Consider the following 16,560-nt stretch of genomic DNA (forward strand, 5'->3'; position numbering starts at 1 on the left):
AGTATAGTATCCGAGTAGTTCTTCTATCAATGTGTACTACAGTTCATTGTTGACTTCATTACCCAGAATGCCCTTATCAAACTAAAGTTCACTTCCTGTCTCTGGAGCTTTCAGCCACAACCTGTGACCTTCATCAATAAATACATCATAAAGAATAAATCAAATGTTTATTGTTCTTCATGAAACTGATTATGAACAATTCTTCTTCACACACTTGATTATTCATAAGTGACAGAATAACACACAAACATTTTAATAGTAATAAAACATTAATAGTAATAAAACATTTTAATAGTAATAAAACATTAATAGTAATAAAACATTAATAGTAATAAAGCATTAATAGTAATAAAACATTTTAATAGTAATAAAACATTTTAATAGTAATAAAACATTAATAAGAAACAGAATATTGCACAGAACACACCCGACAGTCTTAACCCTAATAAAACTAACTGAAACGGTCAAAGACATAAAATTCCACAGGTGTGAAAATCAAACACACCTGAAGTGAGTCTTTCTGTTAAAGAACATAATACATACAATAAGAATATAAATACAACAGAAACATAAACAGAATAAAGCTCTAACGATGTCATTAAGTGAACTCTGTGATTGTTTAATAATCTTTATTAAAGCAACAACATCAACGGAGCCACGGTCTATACTACATGTACTGCAGTATACATGTACACATGTAGTATGTATACTACACATACTACATGTAGTACCACTATGTAGTATACATAGTATGTGTCGTACATGTATGTGAACATGTATACTGTACTATATGTAGTATGTATACTACAGGTAGTACTACATAGTATACATACTACATGTATATATGTAGTATCCATAGTATGTATACATGTACACATACTATGTATACTACATTTTGTATACTATATGTATACACGTAGAATACACATAGAATACACGTAGTATACACGTGGTATACGCGTGGTATACGCGTGGTATACGCGTGGTATACGTGTAGAATACACATAGTATACGTGTAGAATACACGTAGTATACACGTAAAATACACGTGGTATACACATGGAATACACATGGAATACACATGGAATACACGTAGAATACACGTAGTATACATGTAGAATACACGTAGTATACACGTGGAATACACGTAGTATACACGTGGAATACACGTAGTATACACGTAGAATACACGTAGTATACACGTAGAATACACGTAGAATACACGTAGAATACACGTAGAATACACGTGGTATACACGTGGTATACACGTGGAATACACGTGGTATACATGTGGTATACATGTAGAATACACGTGGTATACACGTGGTATACACGTGGTATACACGTGGAATACACGTGGTATACATGTGGTATACATGTAGAATACACGTAGTATACATGTAGAATACACGTAGTATACACGTGGTATACAAGTAGAATACACGTAGAATACACGTGGTATACACGTAGAATACACGTAGAATACACGTGGTATACACGTAGAATACACGTAGAATACACGTAGAATACACGTGGTATACATGTAGAATACACGTAGTATACACGTGGTATACACGTAGAATACACGTAGAATACATCATCTTTGTCGTATTGATTTTAAATAATCCCCAGAATGCATCAGACCAGTTCACCTCGTCTACCGATTCCCACAATGCAACAGTCTGTCTGACACCAGAAATCTAAAGTGTCGTTTGAAGTGAAACCGTTTTAATAAGGTTGATGTTGAATCTAAAGTGTTTAGAGTTCACAAACTTTAAACTTTAAACTAATAAACTGAATTATTAATGAATACATTGTTTAATTTGTACTCCTCCTCCTCCTCTTCATCTGTTCACCTCATCCTCCTCCTCTCAGCTCCATGGAGGGATCTCTTCTCCAAACTTGGAGCAGTGAGCAGCGTTTTTAGCTTCAAACAGAATCTGAAGAACAAAGTTTCAGTTTATTTTTCTAAAATAATGAATTAATATTAATAACAAAACATCAATAATACAATAATAACAAATTAATAATATTAAATGAATACTAATGAGGCTCAGTGAGGACTCACCTGGTAATATTATTAATACAATTATTAATACAATTATTAATATTATATGAATATTATTAATACAATTATTAATATTATTCATAATATTAATACAATTATTAATAATAATAATAATAATAATATTGTTCATATTGTTGTGTTACATGATATTACTTTATACTCCAAAAAGAGTTAAAACCTTTTTTATCCAATTTCTGCTCTCCAAACATCTCAGTTTACACACATTTAGATCAGAGAAGTCTTTTTCTCATGGTTTGCCCACGAACCCTTTTAATAAGTTCAGTGTTTGGGCTGCTGTAATTATAGAATCCTGCTTACGTCCGTGGTTGCCAGTAGGTGGCGCTATGACTATGAGTTAATATTGGTATGCAGAAGTCCTAACGTCATGACAGTAATCAAGCAGGTCAAGTTTGGGACAGTTTTTTGACAAAGTACAGTTGAGTTACAGCTTGATGGATGATGGTGAAACATGTAAAATGGCCGCCACACCAAGTCCATGTTGTTCAATGAAACCTCAAGCTTTTAATCACTCAGGTCTTTAGATTGTTCTGACAAAATTTGAAGTTGATTCGATTAATTCCCTAGAAGGAGTTCGTTAAAGTACAGCGCCTGGAAATGGGAAAAACAACACTAGAAATTCATACAAAATTAACAATGGCTGACTTCCTGTTTGGTTGAGGGCAAACTTCCAAGAGGATCTTTTGTACGTCCCATCAAGTTACACATACCGACCAAATGTCAAAGTCTTAGCAGTGTCTCAAGCACCTCCTTTTTGCGACGAAACACGTACGATAATAATAATAATAATAAACATTAGAATAACAATAGGTCCGCCGCTCCGACTACGTCGGTGCTCGGGCCTTAATGATAATAATACTGAGGACTCACCTGGTGGTGGACGTAGGACTCACACAGGTAGCACCACACAGACAGGTCACAGAAGCTCAGAACCATCGGGTGTTCAGACACAACGCCGTGAGTCACCATGTGCTCGTTTACATAACGACCACACAACACCTGAGGCAGGAAGGACAACAGGTGAGATGCATTACATCATCAACAGGTGAGACAGAGTCTGTGATGGAGAGGTGAGACAGGTCACCTGGTAGCAGGTGAGACAGGTCCAGTTCTCAGCGCCGGAGCCGCAGTCCTGACACGACTGGAAGACATCTACACCTGAGGGGGGGAGGGGCTTAACAGCATCCAGGTGAGGACACCAGGACAGAGGGTCCACCACGTACAGAGGGGTCTGAAGACACAGAGAGACAGACAGGTGAGTCACATGGAGACAGACAAGTGAGTCATATGAAGACAGTTGAGTCACATGAAGACAGAGAGACAGACAGGTGAGTCACATGAAGACAGACAAGTGAGTCACATGAAGACAGAGAGACAGACAAGTGAGTCACATGAAGACAGAGAGACAGACATATAATTATTAAATTATATAAATGAATGTCCTGACATCTGTCTGTCCTCCACACATCAGCTCCAGAGACGTCTCAGGTTTCGACCAACCATACGCTCCCTCTGTCTCTGGCTCCGCCCCCGCTCCAACAGCAGCCTCATCGCCAGGGGCAACCGACTCTGGTGCTGCCACAACAACAGCCTGTGAAGGGTCAATAAAGTTTAAAATACACAAGACGACAGACAAGACGGCCTCGAGACAAACGAGACGGCCTCGAGACATCTTCATGAGACAGACGAGACATCTCCATGAGACAGACGAGACGTCCTCGAGACAGACGAGATGTCCGAGACAGACGAGACATCTCCATGAGACAGACGAGACATCTCTATGAAACAGACGAGACGTCCTCGAGACAGACGAGACGTCTGAGACAGACGAGACGTCCTCGAGACACATCTATCATAATCTCTATATAATGCGACTCACCTGAGGCTGCAGCAGTGTGCTCTCTTCTGATTGGCTCTGCTCAGGTCTCCCTTCACAGGTGACCTCCTCTTGGCCGAGGCGGACCTTCGGTCTGGCCCCGCCCACCTCGAAGGATGTAGCAGGAGTGTGATCGGCCGAGGTTTGACCGATGTCCAAACCGGCCAATCCCTGAGTGAGCTGCTCGAGGCCGGGCTCCGTCTGATTGGACGAAAACACAAACATCAGATCTCATTGTTTTCTTTCTTCAGATCTTAATCTCAGTACATTTACCGTGATGTCCTCCAGGTCCGCAGAGGGCAGCGGAGGTTTGTCTGTGCCGCTCGTCTCCAACTTCCTGCACTGTCCTTTAGAACTACGTTTCCCACGATGCTTCAGGGCCGGCAGGGACGATCGTAGCGACTCCGAGACTGAAAGAAACGTGAAAGTTATTATGGAAGTAAACATGATCAATTAACACCACAGAAGAAGTCCTGTACTGACGGCGTATCCTCAGCGACATCCAGTAAGGGGCGTGGAGTCGGATGACCTCGTTGATCGTTACCACGGCGCTGTGATGAGGAGGGGGGGGGGGGGTCACTAAGGAGGGAGGAGGGTCTCCTAGCAACACACTGGTGCACATCGCCATGGAGTCAGAGATGGACGACAGGTTATAACCTCCCTGAGAGAGACAGGCAGATCACTGCAACTCACTGCAACTCACATTCATGCAACGTGTGTGTATCTTGTGTGTGTACCTCCAGTATGAGTAGGACCCGCCCCCCAGCCAGTGACATCAGCAGGTGTGTGAGGTGGGCGTATCCCTCAGGGGTCACATGATATCCACCCAGTGGATCTCCACGAGCTGCATCGAAACCGGCCGACACCAGAACCAGACCCGGGTTAAACTGTAGAGAGAATGTGACGAACGGAACCATCACTAGCAGAGAAAGGCACAGACCGACCCCCCACCACCACAGACCATCACAAACCACCACAGACCGACCCCCCACCACCACAGACCATCACAAACCACCACAGACCGACCCCCCACCATCAGAGACCAGATCACAGGACTCTCTGTGTTGTTACCTCGGTGGCAATCGGCATGACCACGCTGTGAAAGGCAGCGAGGTAGTCCGAGTCTCCCATCCGCCCGCCGCTCCACGCCACGTTGACGTTAAACCCCGCCCCCTTGGAAATGCCCACTCTGTCGGGGGCTGCGTCCTCCGAAGATGGGAAGAAGGTCCCGTTGTCATAGCGATGGAGGGAGATGTACAGGACGCTGGAGACAGAGAGACAACACTTCACTTTAATGTTCACCATACATCCGTTGACTTTACTTCAGTCTCGTCACACTCGCCTGTCGTCGTCCTCGAACATGTGCTGCGTCCCGTTGCCGTGGTGAATGTCCCAGTCAAGGATGAGGACTCGCAGAGGTGCATCATGGGATATCTTCTGGGCGTGGCGAGCGGCGAGAGCTGCCGTGTTGAAGAAACAGAAACCACAAGGAGAATCTCTCTCTGCGTGATGGCCAGGAGGACGAACGATGGCCACGCCGTTACTCACCTGAGAGACAGACAGGTACACGTTCTGATACTGTACAGCAGGTACTGTAGTATCTATACTATAGTATTTATACTGTACTGCAGGTACTGTAGTATCTATACTGTACAGCAGGTACTGTAGTATTTATACTGTACAGCAGGTACTGTAGTATCTATACTGTACAGCAGGTACTGTAGTATCTATACTATAGTATTTATACTGTACAGCAGGTACTGTAGTATTTATACTATAGTATTTATACTGTACAGCAGGTACTGTAGTATCTATACTGTAGTATTTATACTGTACAGCAGGTACTGTAGTATCTATACTGTACTGCAGGTACTGTAGTATTTATACTGTACAGCAGGTACTGTAGTATCTATACTATAGTATTTATACTGTACAGCAGGTACTGTAGTATTTATACTATAATATTTATACTGTACAGCAGGTACTGTAGTATCTATACTGTACAGCAGGTACTGTAGTATCTATACTATAGTATTTATACTGTACAGCAGGTACTGTAGTATTTATACTAAAGTATCTATACTGTACGGCAGGTACTGTAGTATTTATACTATAGTATTTATACTGTACAGCAGGTACTGTAGTATCTATACTGTACAGCAGGTACTGTAGTATTTATACTATAGTATTTATACTGTACAGCAGGTACTGTAGTATTTATACTGTACAGCAGGTACTGTAGTATTTATACTATAGTATCTATACTGTACAGCAGGTACTGTAGTATTTATACTGTACAGCAGGTACTATAGTATTTATACTATAGTATTTATACTGTACAGCAGGTACTGTAGTATTTATACTATAGTATCTATACTGTACGGCAGGTACTGTAGTATCTATACTGTACAGCAGGTACTGTAGTATTTATACTATAGTATTTATACTGTACAGCAGGTACTATAGTATTTATACTGTACAGCAGGTACTGTAGTATTTATACTATAGTATCTATACTGTACAGCAGGTACTGTAGTATTTATACGGTACAGCAGGTACTGTAGTATTTACACTGTACAGCAGGTACTATAGTATTTATACTATAGTATTTATACTGTACAGCAGGTACTGTAGTATTTATATAGTATTTATACTGTACAGCAGGTACTGTAGTATCTATACTGTACAGCAGGTACTGTAGTATTTATACTGTATAGCAGGTACTGTAGTATCTATACGTACAGCAGGTACTGTAGTATTTATACTGTACTTCAACTACTGTCGTATTTATACTGTACAGCAGGTACTGTAGTATTTATACTGTACTTCAACTACTGTCGTATTTATACTGTACAGCAGGTACTGTAGTATTTATACTGTACTTCAACTATTGTAGTATTTATACTGTACAGCAGGTACTGTAGTATTTATACTGTACTTCAACTACTGTAGTATTTATACTGTACAGCAGGTACTGTAGTATTTATAGTGAGTGTTCTACCTGTGTGTTCTACCTGTATGTGTGTTACCTGTGAGTGTTCTACCTGTGTGTGTTCTACCTGTGTGTTACCTGTGAGTGTTCTACCTGTGTGTGTTCTACCTGTGTGTTACCTGTGAGTGTTCTACCTGTGTGTGTTACCTGTGAGTGTTCTACCTGTGTGTGTGTTACCTGTGAGTGTTCTACCTGTGTGTTCTACCTGTGAGTGTTCTACCTGTATGTGTTCTACCTGTATGTGTTCTACCTGTGAGTGTTCTAACTGTATGTGTTCTAACTGTATGTGTTACCTGTGAGTGTTCTACCTGTATGTGTTCTACCTGTATGTGTTCTACCTGTGTCTGTTACCTGTGAGTGTTCTACCTGTATGTGTTCTACCTGTGTCTGTTACCTGTGAGTGTTCTACCTGTGAGTGTTCTACCTGTGTGTTCTACCTGTGAGTGTTCTACCTGTGTCTGTTACCTGTGAGTGTTCTACCTGTATGTGTTCTACCTGTGAGTGTTCTAACTGTATGTGTTCTAACTGTATGTGTTACCTGTATGTGTTCTACCTGTATGTGTTCTACCTGTATGTGTTCTACCTGTATGTGTTCTACCTGTGTCTGTTACCTGTGAGTGTTCTACCTGTATGTGTTCTACCTGTGTCTGTTACCTGTGAGTGTTCTACCTGTATGTGTTCTACCTGTGTCTGTTACCTGTGAGTGTTCTACCTGTGAGTGTTCTACCTGTGTGTTCTACCTGTGAGTGTTCTACCTGTAAGTGTTACCTGTCCTGTGAGGACTCTCTCCACAGCAGTGAAACATCCTCCAGCAGCCAGCAGAGCGGACTGGAAGCTCTGATTGTTGATGAAGATGGAGTTGAACTCGTGACCCAGTTTGTGCAGATCTCTGGGCTTCATCACTGAGGTGGCCTTCATCTGCTCAATGTGCTGTACACTGCTCGCTCACACACACACACGTTGTTATGTTTATTGTTTAATCTTGATAGGTTAAAGTTATATCTGAATACCAAAACAAACATAGGTAACAATATCCATCCATCCACCCACCCACCCACCCACCCACACACACACACACACACAATTGTGTATGTACCTGTGACACCTGGACAACTCCTCCTCTGTTGCTAAGCGAGCTGGTATCCGTTGGCAGCGATCGACCAATCCCAGCTGCTGATGTTTGGAGAAGATTTTAAAGATTCTCTGAGGCTGTTCAGGGTGATGTCTGATGAATCACATGGAGAACTTTAATATGTTAACACTACACACACACACACACACACACACACACACACACACACACACACACACACACACACACACACACACATTATGTATTCATCTGTAACACAGTTCACTCCGACAGTAAACATCTGTAACACCGATCACTCCGACGGTAAACATCTGTAACACCGATCACTCCGACGGTAAACATCTGTAACTCACCTGTCCCACATGTTCAGGTGCTCCATCATCCTCTCGTCATAAACCAGACCTGTTACCGTGGCAACAGACGGAGCCGGGCAGGTCTGCTTTGTGCTCTGCTGATTGGTTGTTGCTCTCATGACACGGCCCTCAGCCAATGGGCCGCCTTCTGCACAAGGAGGTTAACAGAGGAGACGATTGAGTCCCAGTAAGTCACTTTATGACCTTAAACAAACATTCCTCTCAATATAATTCATGTTTCTTGTTCTGCCACCAAAGTCCATTCCAGGATCGATGAAATCAGCCATGCTGATATTTACTGGTTAAACTAGTTAAACTGGTAACAGAGTGTAATATGTGATGTAGTTTCTCACCCAGTGTTTGTAGAGACGCCCAGTGAGGATACAGAGCAGAGACGGTCTGAGAGATGGACTGCAGAGCACTGACAGACAGACAGACAGACAGACAGACAGTTAGAAATCAACACTGATACTGATGAACTCAGGTGTGACTCAGGTGTTCCACATGTCACCTGTCAGAGGGAGCGGTGGGCGGGGTCAGAGGAGGACAGGCTCCTCCCAGCAGAGCTCTCACACAGGCTGCAGCGCTCTCTGCTGTCGACTGCAGGTTATAACCTCCCTGAACACAATTATAACAATAATTATCATCATCATTAGTTATGATTATTATTAATTAATTATGTGTGAACAGAGATATTTAACAATATGAAATCATTAATAACCTGAAGGTCTGTTGTGTATATGTGTGAATAATGAGACACGTGTTGTTATAGTTGTACACACACACACACACACACACACACACACACACACACACACACACACACACACACACACACACACACACACACACACACACACACACACACACACACACACACACACACACACAAGTTTACATACACTTGTAAAGAACATAATGTCATGGCTCTCTTGAGTTTCCAGTTATTTCTACAACTCTGATTTTTCTCTGATAGAGTGATTGGAACAGATACTTCTTTGTCACAAAAAACATTCATGAAGTTTGGTTCTTTCATGACTTTATTATGGGTTAACAGAAAAAGTAACAAAATCTGCTGGGTCAAAAATATACATACAGCAGTGCTAATATTTGGTTACATGTCCGTTGGCCATTTTCACTTCAATTAGGCGCTTTTGGTAGCCATCCACAAGCTTCTGGCAAGCTTCTCGTTGAATCTTTGACCACTCCTCTTGACAGAATTGGTGCAGTTCAGTTAAATTTGATGGCTTTCTGACATGGACTTGTTTCTTCAGCATTGTCCACATGTTCTCAATGGGATTTAAGTCAGGACTTTGGGAAGGCCATTCTAAAACCCTAATTCTAGCCTGATTTAGCCATTCCATTACCACTTTTGATGTGTGTTTGGGGTCATTGTCCTGTTGGAACACCCAACTGCGCCCAAGACCCAACCTTCGGGCTGATGATTTTAGGTTATCTTGAAGAATTTGAAGGTAATCCTCCTTCTTCTTCATTATCCCATTTACTCTCTGTAAAGCACCGGTTCCATTGGCAGCAAAACAGCCCCACAGCATAATACTACCACCACCGTGCTTGACGGTAGGCATGGTGTTCTTGGGGTTAAAGGCCTCACCTTTTCTCCTCCAAATATATTGCTGGGCATTGTGGCCAAACAGCTCGATTTTTGTTTCGTCTGACCACAGAACTTTCCTCCAGAAGGTCTTATCTTTGTCCATGTGATCAGCAGCAAACTTCAGTGGAGCCTTAAGGTGCCGCTTTTGGAGCGAGGGCTTCCTTCTTGCACGGCAGCCTCTCGGTCCATGGAGATGCAAAACACGCTTGACTGTGGACACTGACACCTGTGTTCCAGCAGCTTCTAATTCTTGGCAGATCTGCTTTTTGGTGGTTCTCGGTTGACTCTTCACCCTCCTGACCAATTTTCTCTCAGCAGCAGGTGATAGCTTGCGTTTTCTTCCTGATCGTGGCAGTGACAAAACAGTGCCATGCACTTTATACTTACAAACAATTGTTTGCACTGTTGCTCTTGGGACCTGCAGCTGCTTTGAAATGGCTCCAAGTGACTTTCCTGACTTGTTCAAGTCAATGATTTGCTTTTTCAGATCCATGCTGAGCTCCTTTGACTTTCCCATTGTAGCGTTTGTGGGCGTTTGTATCCAATGAGCCCTATTTAAATGGCCTCAGAGAAGTCACCGGCTGTAGTCACTCATAATCACTCACAAGAAGTTAAGAGGCCATGCTATGAAGCTCATTTCATTGACACAACTTTCTAAGTCACCAAAATTGCTAATTCATGTTGCTGTATGTATATTTTTGACCCAGCAGATTTTGTCACTTTTTCTGTTAACCCATAATAAAGTCATGAAAGAACCAAACTTCATGAATGTTTTTTGTGACAAAGAAGTATCTGTTCCAATCACTCTATCAGAGAAAAATCAGAGAACATAAGCTACACACAGGTGATGTGAGTGTTTTTACCTCGAGAGCAAAAACAAGTCGACCTTCTGCCAAACTCATCAGCATGTGAGTCAGAACATGAAAACACTGAGGAGTCACACACATCTCTCCCTGAACACACACACACACACACACACACACACACACACACACACACACACACACACACACACAATAAAAAGATTAAATACATACATTATATTTATTGTCACTAATCTCCGGTTGGTGGAGTTTTTACCTTATGATCTCCGACTGCGGCATCAAATCCAGCAGAAACCAGAACCAGCTGAGGCTGAAACTGAACACACACACACAGTATATAATTTCATAAATATATTATCCTGTGTGTGTGTGTATGTGCGTGAGTGTGTGTGTGTGTTACCTCGTAGGCTACAGGAAGTAAGAGTTGTTGAAAAGCTGCGATGTAATCAGCGTCTGTCATCATCGTCTGGAGGATCAATAACACAGAACACAGTTCATAAAGTGAAGAGTTCACTTAACGGTGAGGACGGTTTACGGTGAGGACGGTTTACGGTGAGGATGGTTAACTGTGAGGACGGTTAACGGTGAGGACGGTTAACGGTGAGGAGGGTTAACGGTGAGGACGGTTAACGGTGAGGAGGGTTAACTGTGAGGATGGTTAACGGTGAGGACGGTTAACGGTGAGGACGGTTAACGGTGAGGAGGGTTAACGGTGAGGGCGGTTTACGGTGAGGAGGGTTAACGGTGAGGATGGTTAACGGTGAAGAGGGTTAGCGGTGAGGGCGGTTTACGGTGAGGATGGTTTACGGTGAGGAGGGTTAACGGTGAGGATGGTTAACGGTGAAGAGGGTTAGCGGTGAGGGCGGTTTACGGTGAGGACGGTTTACGGTGACGAGGGTTAACGGTGAGGACGGTTAACGGTGAGGACGGTTAACTGTGAGGACGGTTAACGGTGAGGACGGTTAACGGTGAAGAGGGTTAGCGGTGAGGGCGGTTTACGGTGAAGAGGGTTAACTGTGAGGACGGTTAACGGTGAGGACGGTTAACGGTGAAGACGGTTAACGGTGAGGAGGGTTAACGGTGAGGAGGGTTAACTGTGAGGATGGTTAACGGTGAGGACGGTTAACGGTGAGGAGGGTTAACGGTGAGGACGGTTTACGGTGAGGAGGGTTAACGGTGAGGAGGGTTAACGGTGAGGAGGGTTAACTGTGAGGATGGTTAACGGTGAGGACGGTTAACGTGAGGACGGTTAACGGTGAAGAGGGTTAGCGGTGAGGGCGGTTTACGGTGAGGACGGTTTACGGTGAGGACGGTTAACTGTGAGGACGGTTTACGGTGAGGAGGGTTAACGGTGAGGGCGGTTAACGGTAAAGAGGGTTAGCGGTGAGGGCGGTTTACGGTGAGGATGGTTAACTGTGAGGACGGTTTACGGTGAGGACGGTTTACGATGACGAGGGTTAACGGTGAGGACGGTTAACGGTGAGGACGGTTAATGGTGAGGAGGGTTAACGGTGAGAGCGGTTTACGGTGAGGACGGTTAACGGTGAGGAGGGTTAACGGTGAGGAGGGTTAACGGTGAGGACGGTTTACGGTGAGGACGGTTAACGGAGAGGACGGTTAACGGTGAGGAGGGTTAACGGTGAGGGCGGTTTACGGTGAGGAGGGTTAACGGTGAGGACGGTTAACGGTGAAGACAATCACCTTGTTCCAGGGCAGGTTGATGTTTCTTCCTTCAGCTCGTCCACTGCCAACAAACTGACTGTCAGACTCTGACAGGTGAGGCCAGAAAGATCCATGTTGATACCTGTGGACACTGAAGTACAGGACACTGACACACACACACAAACACAGTTAACTGGATGGATTTCATCTTTGTTGTTTTCATAAAGAAAATAGAACCAGATTGACTGTCAGTATGGTACCTGGGGTCTTCCTGGAACAGGTACTGGATGCCCTGACCATGATGAACATCCCAGTCCACTATCAACACCCTGACAGACAGACAGACAGACACACACACACACACACACACACACACACACACACACACACACAGTCATTTCATTGAGAAAGGAAACATTGCAGTTTACAGCTTCATGGAAACAATAAGACATCTGGTATGAACCTCTGCCCTTCAAAATAAAAGCAGCCAGAATTGAGCTAATGTCACAGATAATCAACATCAGAGTGATCATCAGCCAATCAGAGAAGAGAAATCAGACACGCCTCCCAACCAACCAGCAGGAGGTGCTACTGCAACAACAACATGATCCCTCATTGGCTTCCCACACACCAACACTGACAGGAAGTGACAAACACACACACACTTACCTGCGGACTGAGTGTCTAGTTTGAGCGTATCGAGCTGCAATCGCCACGTTGTTGAAAATGCAGAAACCGTTGGACTCGTTAGACTGAGCGTGATGACCTGGAGGTCTGACAGACAGACAGACAGACAGACAGACAGGTTATTGAACTATTTCATTCATTATGTTTCATTAATGTTTCATCAGCACCTGAACGTTGTTACCTGATGACAGCAAATCCGTTCCTGAGGTCTGAGGTCATCACTTGATCGACCAGCTGGAGGACAGAACCCACCGCAGACACACACGCCTGGTAGGACTCCTGACACACACACACACGCACACGCACGCACGCACACGCGCACACACACACACGCACACACACACACACACACACGCACACAGTAGAGTAGCAGGTAAGTTAGTTTTAGACAAAAACAAAGGTTTTATCAGTTGTGTATTCATTAGACTTTCAGTTTTAGACTTTGTGTGTGTGTGTGTGTGTGTGTGTATGTATATATATATATATATATATACATATGTGTGTGTGTATGTATATATGTATGCATATGTGTATGCATGTGTGTGTATATGTGTGTATGCGTGTGTGTGTGTGTGTATGTGTATGCGTGTGTGTGTGTGTATGTGTGTGTGTGTGTGTGTGTGTGTGTGTGTGTGTGTGTGTGTGTGTGTGTGTGTGTGTGTGTTCTTACAGGATGAAGATACACTGAGTCGTATTTCTCAGACAGAGTGTGAAGTTCACTTTCTGTCATCGTCTGAGTTGACTTCATCAGATCAACGTATTGTTTCCTACAAACAACACAAGAAGGTTAAGAACAGTAGAGAACAATAGAGAACAGTAGAGAACAACAGAGAACAGTAGAGAACAATAGATAACAATAGAGAACAGTAGAGAACAGAGAACAGTAGAGAACAACAGAGAACAGTTGAGAACAATAGAGAACAATAGATACATCCAGGCTTCAATGTTTGTGACTCACATGTGAACGAGCAGCAGTTCGTCTTCTACAGCTTCTCTGATCTGAAACAAACACACATAGCGCCCCCTTCAGGTACATCACGTAAACAACATATAAATATATAAATATCAAAGTTCAATGTGTGTTTCTCTGCGTAACTGTGATTACTGTTAATTATTCACAGTACTGTTGAAAGGATCGGCAGACCTGAAGTTACTTTTTAATAGAGTCAAACATCTGCTCGGTTCAATCAGTGTTTACTTGAACTGATGCAGTCAAACAACCTTCTAGCTTGTTCTAGGCTGCTTTTATTGTGAAACTCTGAAACAGGAAGTGGTCAGACCTGGACTCTGGTACAGTGAGACAGCAGGTCCCGTCTGTCCAGCTCCTCCATGATGGACGTCACTCTGTCGGGTGTCTCTGGATGACTGAAAATCAATCAGGACTACCGATTAGTGACATCATGATGTTTAGAGGACAAGCCCCGCCCCTTTCTCACATTTATATGAAGTGACATCATGTGACATCATGATGTTTACAGTGTATATTGTTCCATACATTACACAGATTCAAACTATTTAAACTGGATCAGACACTTATTGATCTCTTATGTGTGTTCATAATAATAAGAGGAAGGGGGCGGGGCTTACCTGGAGTCCCAGAGGTTCTTATGAAGAGTAAAGATCTCAGAGTAAACAAGACCTGTTCCTCTTCCTGATCCTGAGACCTGGGACCTGCTGGACATGTCCTGGAAACACACACATACACAGACAGACCAGTGAGACAGACACAGAGAGACAGAGAAACAGAGAGAGAGAGAAACAGAGAGAGACAGACAGAGAGAGAGACAGACAGAGAGAGAGACAGAGAGAGAGAGACAGAGAAACAGAGAGACAGAAAGAGAGAGAGAGAGATAGAGAGAGAGACAGACACAGAGTTGTGTTTTAATTGGTGTCAGCAGGATGTAACTCAACCAGCAACTGATACTAGAGAGAAGTACTATGAGTACTATGAGTACCATGTGTACTGTGTGTACTAGTATCTTCTCACCAGCGTCTGCAGTCTGTCGATCAGCTCCTCGTCTTCCTCTCGGCTCCTCTCCATCCTTCCTCTCCTCTTCACCTCCTTCAAGACGCCTCCTCCTTTCCTTCCCTCCTTTCCTTTACTGCTGCTCTGAAAACACAAACATGTAAACATATAAACATGTAGTTTATATGTTTACATATAAACATGTTTACATGTTTACATATAAACATGTAAACTACATGTTTACATATAAACATGTTTACATATAAACATGTTTACATATAAACATGTAAACTAACATGTAGTTTGTGTGTGTGTGTGTGTGTGTGTGTGTGTGTGTGTCACTGACCTGAGGAGACAGACGAGGAGATCTTCTGACTGACTTTAGACCAGGATCAGGATCAGGAGAATCTGATCCAGACTGCATCTCTGATCCACCTGTGAGGGGGGTCAGAGTGGATCATTACTCCTCTGATCAATAAACAGATCACTGATTATTAATCAATGATGACTCAATGATTCTTCACATCAATTTAAGAGAATCTAAGAACAAGACTTCTGGTCCTGGTTGTGGTCCTGGTCCATCACTATAGTACTGCAGTCAAGTACAATGTAATGTACTGTAAGTCAGCGCGTTTGTACGAGGCAATAAGAGCAGTTCTGGTGAGTTTCTGTTAACTTAGAGAACATGTACTGATACATGTACATGTATTGATACATGTATCAATACATTAAAAACATACATAACAGGACGTTCTGAGGGAGAATTTCAGAATAAAAGCCCGTCAAAATCTCATTCATGAGCTAACTTCCTTCTAATTTCAGATTAGATTTCAAAGTAAATCCGTAGTTAAATCATAAATTCACTTCAGGTTAATAGCTCATCACATCAAGGTCATAACATAACAGATTCATTATTTTCACATCTGGCTTCATTCTGTATTTATTGATTACAACAGTAGGAGGTAGAGAGACATGTAGACAGACAGACAGGTAGAGAGAGAGACAGACAGGTAAAGAGACATGTAGACAGACAGACAGGTAGAGAGACAGGCAGACAGACAGGTAGACAGACATGTAGAGAGACAGACAGGTAGAGAGACATGTAGACAGACAGACAGACAGACTAATAGCGGGTCTCGAACAGCTGCATGTTTCAGCTCAACGTCAATAACGAGACATTAAACCGAACGATAAAGACTCACTGTTTCTCTTCTTCTGTTTCTCTTCTTCCGTTTCTCTTCTTCCGTTTCTCTTCTTCCGTTTCTCTTCTTCCGTTTTTCCCTCGGAGCGCTCGATGAACCGTCGCGCCAATCTGACGTCACCACGCAGCGCTTCTTTGTCACATTCGTCACCAATATAAACTCTTCTTTAGATTAGAAATAACAATATTATAAAACTTAATCATTAAT

The 16,560-nt window shown here is 43.0% G+C and overlaps 1 protein-coding gene across 5 annotated transcripts; it reads right to left on the reverse strand.

The window, feature by feature from the left end:
* Window positions 1–153: 153 nt before the first annotated feature.
* On the reverse strand, window positions 154–16,503 carry hdac6 (histone deacetylase 6). 5 transcript variants are annotated; one of them, XM_068732154.1, is made up of 29 exons: window positions 16,354–16,501; window positions 15,498–15,586; window positions 15,173–15,295; window positions 14,773–14,870; window positions 14,466–14,550; window positions 14,144–14,184; window positions 13,856–13,952; window positions 13,367–13,464; window positions 13,168–13,272; window positions 12,759–12,827; window positions 12,538–12,664; window positions 11,237–11,302; window positions 11,093–11,152; window positions 10,876–10,965; window positions 8,912–9,018; window positions 8,754–8,821; window positions 8,401–8,548; window positions 8,051–8,179; window positions 7,723–7,891; window positions 5,305–5,510; window positions 5,034–5,226; window positions 4,700–4,849; window positions 4,446–4,623; window positions 4,236–4,372; window positions 3,966–4,163; window positions 3,534–3,677; window positions 3,171–3,317; window positions 2,957–3,085; window positions 154–1,940 (listed from the first exon to the last, which is right to left on the reverse strand). In XM_068732154.1, exons 2-29 carry the CDS (start codon window positions 15,573–15,575, stop codon window positions 1,872–1,874), a joined length of 3,309 nt encoding a protein of 1,102 aa, XP_068588255.1. In that variant the 5' UTR covers window positions 15,576–15,586; window positions 16,354–16,501; the 3' UTR covers window positions 154–1,871. The 5 variants fall into 5 exon arrangements, with proteins under 5 accessions (XP_068588255.1, XP_068588257.1, XP_068588256.1 ...); XM_068732156.1 differs by lacking the exon at window positions 3,534–3,677 and having other exon boundaries at window positions 16,354–16,502; XM_068732155.1 differs by lacking the exon at window positions 10,876–10,965.
* Between the last annotated feature and the right edge of the window lie 57 nt (window positions 16,504–16,560).

This window comes from Cebidichthys violaceus, unplaced genomic scaffold, assembly GCF_023349555.1.
Source record: "Cebidichthys violaceus isolate CVI_PGR_0920_01 unplaced genomic scaffold, fCebVio1.0.p SCAF_57, whole genome shotgun sequence".
In the NCBI taxonomy this organism is placed as follows: Eukaryota; Metazoa; Chordata; class Actinopteri; order Perciformes; family Stichaeidae; genus Cebidichthys; species Cebidichthys violaceus.